The 11581-nt window shown below is 42.0% G+C and overlaps 1 protein-coding gene across 1 annotated transcript; it reads left to right on the forward strand.

Moving 5' to 3' along the window:
• Positions 1–1090: 1090 nt before the first annotated feature.
• Positions 1091–11016, forward strand: LOC134934059 (olfactory receptor 10AG1-like). The gene is made up of 3 exons (XM_063929573.1): positions 1091–1154; positions 1415–2329; positions 10874–11016. Exons 1-3 carry the CDS (start codon positions 1091–1093, stop codon positions 11014–11016), a joined length of 1122 nt encoding a protein of 373 aa, XP_063785643.1.
• Positions 11017–11581: the final 565 nt, after the last annotated feature.

An 11581-nucleotide genomic window follows, 5' to 3' on the forward strand; every position in this document is an offset into this window, starting at 1 on the left:
AGACCAGTTTCGCACAAATAGGATTGAAGGCCTTTCGAGCTCTCATCAGCTCGGCTGAAAAATCTTGAAATATGAGCAAACGGTTATTCTCCCAATGAAGGGATCGAAGCTTTCTAGATGTAGTCCAGAAGGCCACTTTGTGAAGATAGTTGAGGCATCTGAATAAAGTGACACGTGGACTGCCATTGGGAGAACGAGGAGAAGGACCTACTCGATGTACACGTTCAATTACTAGATCTTTATACGATTCAGTGATACCGAGTAAGTCGGGTAGGGTGGATCGTACAAATTGTGTGAGGTCTTCTCCCTTGACAGATTCTGGCAAGCCAATCAGCCTAATGTTATTTTTTCTTGACCTATTTTCTACGTCGTCTAGTTTCATCCATAGCTGATAATTTTCTTTCTCAAGACGTTTCATATTTCCTTGCACAGTAGCCATATCATGACAAAGACCTCCAATTCTATTCTCATTAATGGAGACTTTATGGGATAGATTTTGCAATTGAAGAGTGATATCTGAAACCGCTTTTACACTGACCGTGTTTACACTGACCGTGTCTCGTGGAGTCTCCGTTCGCAGGCCCGGGAACACTGATGTGTTGGTCCTGAACGGCTTCACTGGTAAGCACCCTCGGTTAAACAGCCGCGTCACTGAGTGGTAAGCTCCGGTGGTGTAGTAGACGGTACAGTGAGTTGCAGCCCGGGGTATGCATCTTTTCCTGCTGGCAGGCCCGGATGTGCAGCTGCCACGACGAGTCGTACGGCGACGGGTTGTACGGCGGGAACACTCGGTGCTATGGAGATGGCTCCTTGTGGTGTGTTCTTGTTAGCGGCACAGTGAGGATGGTAACTGCTGAGGGCTGATCTGGGTGGCTGTCCTCGGGAGACTGTAGAACAGTCATTATAATGATTCCCTTGTCTGGGTTAACGGAGCTCTGCTGTCGTGCGCCCTCACAGCAGAAGACCTGAACCGGAAGTTATATTCAACATGTTTAAAGATCTCGATTCCCTGATCCCGACCCAAAAATTGTTTGGAATAGCAAATTGGTTATTTTTACCATGAAAGATGACCCAAATTCCCCATAGGATCATGATAATCTATGGCTGGCCATCAGGTGTTAGCTATTCTCATTGGCAGTTCTGGTCAGACCGAGGTATTGAGGAAATGTCCGCAAGATGTATAAAGCCTTTAACTTTGAGCATAAAAAATGTGCTTGTGCTAGCTGTGCTTGTTTTGAAACACTTTCTCTATATCATATTTATTTTATATATTCTATTTAATTAGGGACAAGGTTTTTTCTGTGGAGTAATAATTTACTCTCTACATATATTGCTGAATTAAGAAAAGTAAATATCAAACTAATGTGATATCAAGTTTTATTACAGGGTGTGATATTTTATTCTTGCAATTTAGGTCTCCACCACATAATGCATGAGCAGAATGTGTCTCACGTCTTTCTCCTGGGCTTTCAAAATCTTCACAACCATAACAGCTTATTGTTCTTGTTACTGCTCCTCATTTACTGTGTCACCATATGCGCTAATGTTATTATAATTGTATTAGTTTCAATGAACAAAATTCTCCACTCTCCAATGTATTTCTTCATATCACAGGTGTCCTCCCTGGACATTCTGATGACCACAGACATTCTCCCTAACTTGCTACACCTTGTCCTGCATGATGGTGCCTCCATGTCTCTTGTTGCTTGTTTTTCACAGTTTTTTGTGTTTGCAAACTCTGAGACATCAGAATTACTCATCTTAACGGTGATGTCTTATGACCGATATCTGGCTATCTGTAACCCACTGCGATATAACACTATCATCAATAAAGCATTTTGTGTAAATTCTGTCATTGCCTCATGGTCACTAAGTTTCTTGCTGTTGTTGAAAAATGAAATAGATATTTGTAAACTAAGCTTCTGTGGGCCAAATGTTATTGACCATTTCTTCTGTGATTTTCCTCCTGTTCTAGAGCTTTCTTGTTCAGATACATCACTTATAAAAATACAGTCAACTTTATTTGGTATTATTGTTGTCATCTGTCCATTTATAGTGATCATTGTTTCCTATGTGTATATCATCACAACCATCCTAAGTATCCACTCCATCAGCGGGAGACAGAAAGCCTTCTCCACCTGCAGCTCCCACCTGTCTGTTGTGTGTATATTTTTTGGGACTATTTTTTCTGTGTATATGGTTCCAAACAAAGGACATTTATTGGCTACCAGCAAGGTATTATCCCTGCTTTATACTGTTGTGGTACCATTGGTTAATCCATTCATATACAGCCTGAGGAATAAGGACTTCAATGTAGCTTTTGAAAAATGTAAATACAGATGGATACTCCATTATCTTGGCTGGCGGAGGCATTTGTCTTGATCGGGCATATGCAGCGTACCGGGCACAGGTAAGCGTACCTAGTCACAGGGAGGGAGTACGCTCTGTATGTCGTTACCTTTAAGTGTAATACCTGTGATTATCCACCAGATGTCGCATTTTACAATCACCACTGCGCATGCGTGTGGTCTCCCGTAAAATACAATACTGAAATACATAGTAATAACTACTTTACTAGTGCGTGTCATTATGCTACATTATTTCATACAATATATAACAGTAGCAGTATATACAGTACAGACGCAAATAGAACAGCAAATAGAACAGCATATGCAGATGCAAACAAACGTGATAAAGCCACAGTATGGTCATTTTCAGTACCTTAGGAAAATGTGAGTATCCAAGTTAGATAAATCAACATAAAACCAGTAGTGTACACAGACGCAAACAGACATTTTACATGCACATTGTTGCCTATTGATGTTAGGGATATTGTATGTTAGCGTCCTAATCCCGTAGCCATTACAGCATAATCAAAACCAATAGACTTATTCATCTGTCATCAGTGAATTGTCCGAGTGGTGAAGTATTCCGCTTCCTATGCTTAGAGTCCCGGGTTCGATTCATAAAGTACAAATGCATGTTAGTTTCTTCCAGACACTTTAATTTTTTTATTTTTATATCTATCGTACAGTAGAATACTTTCACATTCAATATAAGTGTGCACACAATTTTTACATAAAGCAGCCAAAGCTGCAGGAGCGTTTCTACTGTTAAGGTTCCGTGCACTGTATGGTACACATACTGTACAATTCTGTAGCATCGCAGACTCAATTAAAATGGCTACCACCTGTGACTCCTTGCCACATGGAGGCACTCAGCTACGGAGCAAGTAGCAGCTCAGGTTTTGCAGGCTATGGGACAATGCTGAAGAAGCCTCACAATCCTCTAGCTAAAATACAGTTCACATGGGCAATAGGGATAAGCGAGGTCTATGCATATAATGATACACCAGACTTGATCACATCGCAAAGTGAAAAAATGTCCAAGGCAAGTGAACCCCCATCTTGTGGCAGCACTCAGCAATAGAGCGAGTGACAGCATTGGTTTTGAAGGCTATGGTCCAATGCTGAAGGAGCATCACAATCCCCTAGCTAAAATACAGTATACAAGGGCGATAGGGATAAGTGAGGTCTATGCAGATAATGATACACCGGACTCGATCGCATTGCAAAGTTACAAAATGTCTGAGGTACATGAACCCTCCTTGTGTTGGCACTTCCTTCCCATTGGTGTTGGTTTATGCCTTAGGGGACTCACACTCGGCGTCAGAATACACAAATTTATACTCATTACTGCTGTGTATTGTATATAGCAGAATGAGTCGTTCCTGCAGATTTACTCTGATTTATGTGAAACCTGTGTGCACCCTTCCATTAAATGTTTAAGAAAGAAAAAAAATAACAATAAAGTGAATGTCACGGGAACACATAAAAAAAGGTTGGCACTTCCTTCCCATTGTTGTTAGTTTATGCCTTAGGGGACTCGGACGCCCACACTTGTATTTCAAAAGTACAATATTTTCCACCGCCTCCCCCTACTACCATCGCCCTTCCCCCCGGAGGCCTGCACAGTTCATGCAGTAGACAGGGAGGGAGTTCAGGTTAGGTAAAATGCACAAGCGCAGACAATCTACAGTACTGTGCTGCTCCATTACCACTGTGTATTGTATATAGTGGAATGAGTCGCTCCTGCATATTTACTCTGATTTATGTGAAACCTGTGTGCACCCTTCCATTGAATGTATAACGAAAAAAAATTATAATAAAGTGAATGTCACGAGAATACATAAAAAAGGGTGGCACTTTGGAAATCAAACACGGGACTCTCAGCATGGGATGCGAGAGCCTTCATCGCTAGCCTACGACACTTCATGGAAGATTCACAATTTCATGTGTAAAAGTACTGCAAAGAGCGACTCCTTCCAATTGGTGTTGGTTTATGCCTTAGGGGACTCGGTCGCTCATACATGTATTTCAAAAGTACGATATTTAGTGCACTGTACATACTTTAAAGACAATGAGCTACATTTTTCCTTTCACACAGTTGCGTCTGCATAAACAATCTTGCGTCTGCAAACACAAGTGTTTTAACATGTTCGTTTGTAGCTGTATAAACTATTGTTTTAACTCTATCCATCTGACAAATGGTCACAATATATTAACATTACAGTCATCACAGACCATTTGCTAGAGCTTGTAGATCAATCGTCGCTATTTGATCTAAAGTACTGGATTAGTGGAGCATTAGCCACCCAGAGGTGGTGATGTGTATTGCATGCCTGGTATTTAGTAGCGCCTCAATGTGCCTGTCCATGATTAAACTCAGCAACCTAAGCTATCACCTAGGCATGACTAAACCTCCATCTAGGCACAGAAACAGTCAAGATAATGGAGGACCCATCTGTATACTTTCAATTAGTGTCATTTTATTAGAGGACAATGCAATGCACAACTTTGTAATTTGAACAGACTCATGATTTTTTTTGAACATTTTGCTTACAGTATGTTCTTCTATAATGCACATGTGAATAAAGGGCATGTGAGAATACTGTTTATTGTGTCATATGGATATCTGAATGTTCAAAACAGCATATTAATACTAACAATAGTGTGGCAATTACAGTTTAAGACCAAAAAATGCAAAATCATGCTCTTGGGTCTCAAAAATCCAAAGGCTAAATATAGTATTAATGGCACTATACTGTTAACTACTGTGAAGGAAAGGGATCTAGGAGTCACTATTTCAGATGACTTATAGGCAGGTAAGCAATGTAACAAAGCAATGAGGAAGGCTAGTCAGATGCTTGGTTGCATTGGGAGAGGAATCAGCAGCAGAAAGAAAGAAGTAGTAATGCCACTGTATAGGTCATTGTTATGGCTTCATCTAGAAGACTGTGTTCAATTCTGGAGTCCATATCTTCAAAAGGATATTAATATATTAGAGACTGTACAAAGAAGGGCAACTAAAATGGTGCATGGCCTACATCACAAAACATACCCAGAAAGACTAAGAAATCTCAATATGTATAGTTTGGAGCAGAGAAGGGAAAGGGGGGATATTATAGACACTTTCAAATATTACAAGGGTTTTAACAAAGTGCAGGAGGGAAACATTCTCCAAATGAAGAGAAGCAATAGGACACGAGGACTTGCTCGGAGACTGGAGGGGGGAGGTTCATGGAAAATTTGAGGAAAAATTACTTCACAGAAAGGGTAGTGGACAAGCAGAATAGCTTCCCATCAGAGGTGTTAGAAGCTAAGACAGTAGAGCAATTTAAACATGCATGGGATAGACATAAGGATATCCTAACAAAGAAATAAGGATCAAATAAGGTTTGAGATAAAAATATGGTAAAAAAAAGGGGGCAGACTAGATGGGCCAAAGGGTTCTTATCTGCCATCAAAATCTATGTTTCTATGGTTCTATGTTTAATAGTATTGAATTGACAAATATTAGATTAACAAAGGTTTATTCTAAAAAAACTGTTTAATGATAATTCCAGTTAACACATAAATCTTATGCTGGATAAGAATGTTTTTTTTATTTCAAGCTTTCAATAGTCCATTCAATAGAAAATATTACACACAGCTAGATTCCCAATATACAGTATTGTAACCAATTGTGAAACAGCCACCATTAATGCAACTAAAATTGAGTTTGGAAGAGCAATCATATATTTTTTTTATATAATTTGGTACAATAAATTTGGCATGTGTGATAACAATCATTTCACGCAGCCGAAACCGTATCCACCCCCTTGCCACATCCTAACCCTAACCCTCCTTAACTCCCCCTAAACCTAACCCTAATCCTAACTCCCACTCTCCTCAGCCTCACACGCCGAACCCTAACATTTCCCCTGCAGGCTAAACCTAACACCCCCGCTCCAACGTGACCAAAACCTAGGAGTCCCCAGCATACTTAAGTTCGGGATGTCAGTGGTCGGGATTCTGGCATAGGCATTCCAATTGATGTTGGAGTTCTGGCATTGGTATTCTGGCCACATGTCAGGTTTCCGGCGCTGACATCCCATCCATCGGCATCTTTACCACATCCCTATTTGGAAAAATATCAAGATCATTGGATGAGCACCACAATACAGTCAGGATTGCAAGTATGCTTAAAAAAATGAGGCATTTACAAGCACTGGCATTCCTTACAGCAAATGCGATACTATCTACATTCAAGGAATTAACAAAACATTTACCACCTAACGCAGAAGCTGTTATACAATATTATAAAGAAAGCTTTGTGGTTGGTAAATTAGTGCAGGATTAAGGAACAAGTCTTTGATGACTGCACCAGTTCTTTTATTGTCTATTTGGTCAGTTTGTGAAAACAATGAGCTTGGGGAACCCAGAACCCAAAACAAATTGGAAAGTGCACAGGTGGTTGAATTCAGTTCTTAGGCAAAAGAAACTAGGAATTCATAACCTCATAAATTACCTAGTAAATGTCAACTACGGTATCAACAGTAGTGCAACTTGAAAAAAAAAGCACAGCACAAGTTACAAGAACACATCCCAGAAGATAAATAAAAAGCAGAGATGGAGCAAATTTGCATACAACAGCGATGTATTGTGGATCTCAATAATTTTCTCGATATTATGAAAACTGTTACATTACAAATAGAGATGAGCGGGTCTGGTTCTCTGATAACCGGACCCACCCAATATTTCTGTTCCAGTTCTGGATCTAAGTCTGACCTAGGGCTTCCTGCCAGACTCGGATCCCAAAACAAGGCAAAACGTCATCATCCGGCTGTTGGGTTCTCAAAGAGTTTTTGATTCCATAAAGGTCCCAGTGATCAGCACTATTTTTACTCCAGCTGTGGAGAGTGCACTGACTGGATGTGTCCATCTCAGTGCTGGGGTGTGTGGGGTGGGGCATAGGCGTGGGGCTGCTGGCTGCTGCGGGGCTTGTAAATAAGTCCAGGGGTGCTCTGACTGTTGTCACATTATTTTAAAGGTGCAATCACTTACAAGGAATTTGCATGTAAGTGATTGCGCCTTTCAGGGTGCTGGGGGAAACCAAATGCCCTTTAAAAAATGGCTGAGTTCGGCCGACATCCCGCACAGCCGCCGACCTCGGGCTTCATTAAATCTGGTCCCATAAGATTGTACTTAGTAGATTTGACAAAGGTTCTTTGTTTTAATAAACAATGTATTACATTATGGGATATTTTATAGTTTTAAGTTTTCATAATGTTTTTTATTACCATATAGTTATTGTTAAATATTATAAAAAATAGAGATTTTCTTGTTTTCCAGTATGAATGTGAATTAGTCTTATAAGTAAACAATGTACCAGGGGCATAGTCAGAATTTTGTGGGCCACATAGCAACATTTTGAAGGGGCCTCTGTCCCAATGCTACTAGAGCAGTGGTTCTCAAACTCGGTCCTCAGGACCCCACACAGTGCAGGTTTTGCAGGTAACCCAGCAGGTGCACAGGTGTATTCATTACTCACTGAAACATTTTAAAAGGTCCACAGGTGGAGCTAATTATTTCACTTGTGATTCTGTGAGGAGACCTGCAAAACATGCACCGTGTGGGGTCCTGAGGACCGAGTTTGAGAACCTGTGTTCTAGAGAGACACATCTCCGCAGCAGTGCCCCCACTTCTTACTGTGCCACATTACTGTGCTCCAGTTCATATTGTGTAACATTATAATGCCCTCCACTGCATTTTATATCACATTACAATGAGCAGGCCCAGGGGCATAACTAGATATATTGTAGTCCCCATGGCAAAAGTTTGTAATGGCCCCTTTGTATCACTTAATGGTGAAAAATTGATACAACACATGTAACTTTTAAAGGGAAGGTGGCCCCTCTCAGCTCTGGGCCCCATAGCAGCTGCACTCCCTGCACCTATGGTAGCTACACCCTGTATATAACACATGTAACTGTGACAGGGAAGGTGGCCCCTCTCAGCTCTGGGCCCCATAGCAGCTGCACTCCCTGCACCTATGGTAGCTACACCCTGTATATAACACATGTAACTGTGACAGGGAAGGTGGCCCCTCTCAGCTCTGGCCCCATATCAGCTGCACTCCCTGCACCTATGGTATCTACACCCTGTATATAACACATGTAACTGTGACAGGGAAGGTGGCCCCTCTCAGCTCTGGGCACCATAGCAGCTGCACTCCCTGCACCTATGGTAGCTACACCCTGTATATAACACATGTAACTGTGACAGGGAAGGTGGTCCATCTCAGCTCTGTGCCCCATAGCTGCTTCTCTCCCTGCACCTATGGTAGCTACACCCTGTATATAACAAATGTAACTGTGACAGGGAAGGTGGCCCCTCTTAGCTCTGGCCCCATAGCTGCTTCTCTCCCTGCACCTATGGTAGCTACACCCTGTATATAACACATGTAACTGTGACAGGGAAGGTGTCCCCTCTTAGCTCTGGGCCCCATAGCAGCTGCAGTGAATGCACCTATGGTAGCTACACCCTGTATATAACAAATGTAACTGTGAAAGGGAAGGTGCCTCTTCTCAGCTCTGGGCCCCATTGCAGCTGCACTCCCTACACCTATGGTAGCTACACCCTGTATATGACACATGTAACTGTGACAGGGAAGGTGGCCCCTCTCAGCTCTGGGCCCCATAGCAGCTGATCTCCCTTCCCCTATGATAGCTATGCCCTTGCAATGTACAATATATCATATAGGGCTCTTTATTAATGTCAATATTACTTATATTTTTGTAATGAACTACCAAAACTACAGCATTGATCTATTTGCTGTATATGTTAATGTTTACATCACGGCTGGATGCGGCCACTGTGAAATACATTCTGGACATGGCTACTTCCATATTATCCTGTTGCTTTGCTAATGGGCTATTATCCTGTATATACAGTACATGACTGTTAGTCAGGGCCAGACTAGCCTACATGGGTACAGGGGAAACCCCCATTTTGCCTCACTGTCTTCGGTCCCACCCCCTTCTCTAGAGATCAGGTTCCAGACTGTGCATTTTAATTTTGTATTATACATATGTTACTTTGGTATCCGTTTAATTTGCAGGCTCTCAGGATTCTGGCAGTCAGGATACCGGTGCCGGAATTCCGCCAGCCAGCAATGCCGCTAGCCAGAATACTGGCACCTCATGACTATTCCCACTCGTCGGTGTCCACGACAACCATAGGGTGGGAATAGATCATGTGGTCAGCCCGCAGCGAGGTAAGTGCACGGGCCCACATACTGGCGGCCGGTATGCCACTTTTGGTATATTGAGAAATTACATCCTGGCTGCTGGTAAATCATACTTAATCCTTTCCATTTTACTACACAGGACTATGTTGTATTTTCTACAGCACCTTTCTGTTATAAATACATGTGCCAGCAATATTTACTATATATATTTATCATGGGGACCTGACCATACACTTACTAATTTTTAGCCAATCCTTACCCTTAAGCCTGGGCCCCTATTACTTTTTTCCCCTGGTGGGCCCTTTATGCCCCGGTCTGGCACTGCTGGTAGTTATGCGGTCATGGTGCCTACCATAGTAGGATGCATGTCTAATGTTTAGACTGATTCTTTTGATGATTGTTGGTATTTAAGAAGGTTCCAGATAAAGTGGATTATGCTGCTTGTCATGATGGCACTATGACACTAAGTGCAAGCTCTATTTTAAATAGAGATGAGCGGGTTCGGTTTTACTCGGTTAAAGTTCATTTTTTCCAGAGTTTTCTTATTATCTATCCAAAACACATGACATCTGTGAGCCAATAAGATGCCGTTTTGAGATAAGAGTACATCCGAGTAAAACCGTACCCACTCATCTCTAATTTTAAAGGTTTATCTTGACAAAGATCAACTTCCAGAAACAAAGTGTTAATCCTTGTGATTGCTGTACAACACTGCCTTGAATTTGTTTGGAGACATTAAAACATAATGTAAAAACTAAAAAAGAAATTGTAAAGCATACTATCTTTAATGAAGTACTGTACATATTTAATCATCATGTGTGGTCTGTCCCACCACCATCATGTGCAGTGATAGCATCCCCCCACTATTCCCACATACTGTAGCCAGCCACTTCACCTTTCAACCCCCCACCATAGCCAGCCACATTACTAATACCCCACAAAGCAGCCATCCCTAAACACCTTTCACCCTACCCACAGCAACAAGCCCCATATACTCCCCACACAGCACAGCTTCCAGCAGTCAGCACCCCCTTCTCTACCTGAGCATCTCCAATTCTCTCCCCCTGCATATGAGCCCCTTATTAATGTTAATGTCCCCTTCTCTTTCTCAATGTCTCACTTTTCTTCCTCAGTGTTCCTACCGCTCTCCCTCAGCATCCCCCCTGTTCTTCTTCAGTGTCCCACATTTTGTACCTCAGTGTATCCCCTTCTCTCCTCTAGCACACCCCTTATTTCACTCAGCATTCCACATTATCCTCAATGTCCATATCTGTCCCTTATTATTTCCCCTTTTCTACATCAGCATTTCCTGTTTTCTCACTCAGTATTCCCCCTCTTTCCCCAGAAGACCAGAAGATGTGGCAGAAGGAAGACAAAAGTCACCGGGTCAAGCCAGAAAATGACAAGATGCTTAAGCCCTTGCTGAAAGTGTGCTCTTGCCAATAGCTGCCCAGCAAATAGCAAATACAGCATTTTACCCCATTAGCTGTTCAGGTGATGTCCAGAGAGAGTCAAGTACCTGCAGGTTTAAGCCAGCACCAAAAGGCAAGAGAGTATTTGGTACTTGCCAAGCTTAAGAGCATCACTGACTCCTGTGATGAAGGTCTAGTTCAGTGGATACACCACTGAGCCCACAACTTTTAGTAGAGCAGGTTAGCTTCCAGTACAATATCCTGTACTCATCACCCTAGACAAACAGGGTGGCATGCATAATTCCCATATTAAAAATTCAGGCAGCAGGCCCATGGGCAGGCTACGGGGGAACTGGAGGCACAATATTGGTAGCACTGCAGCTAGAGAACAGTGAAGTTCTCTGAGAGAGAAAAGAACTGAAAGCCTGTAGTGGGATACAGTCCATTGAAAACCCTCTGGAATAAATATATATATATATATATATATATATATATACTTGTAGCATTCCCACACGTTTTATTGAAGGATTATAGGATGCAAGTCCAATTGATTTGTATGGCAGCGACACCCTTACCACTATTCGAGGTAAAGCATATGG

This window comes from Pseudophryne corroboree, chromosome 6 (genome assembly GCF_028390025.1).
Source record: "Pseudophryne corroboree isolate aPseCor3 chromosome 6, aPseCor3.hap2, whole genome shotgun sequence".
NCBI classification, from domain to species: domain Eukaryota; kingdom Metazoa; phylum Chordata; class Amphibia; order Anura; family Myobatrachidae; genus Pseudophryne; species Pseudophryne corroboree.

Coding starts and splice junctions, on each gene's coding strand:
- LOC134934059 (XM_063929573.1), top strand. CDS start 1,091: ATGATAATCTATGGCTGGCCATCAGGTGTTAGCTATTCTCATTGGCAG. Junction 1,155..1,414: donor GCAGTTCTGGTCAGACCGAG/GTATTGAGGAAA, acceptor CTTGCAATTTAG/GTCTCCACCACATAATGCAT. Junction 2,330..10,873: donor CAATGTAGCTTTTGAAAAAT/GTAAATACAGAT, acceptor TTTCTACATCAG/CATTTCCTGTTTTCTCACTC.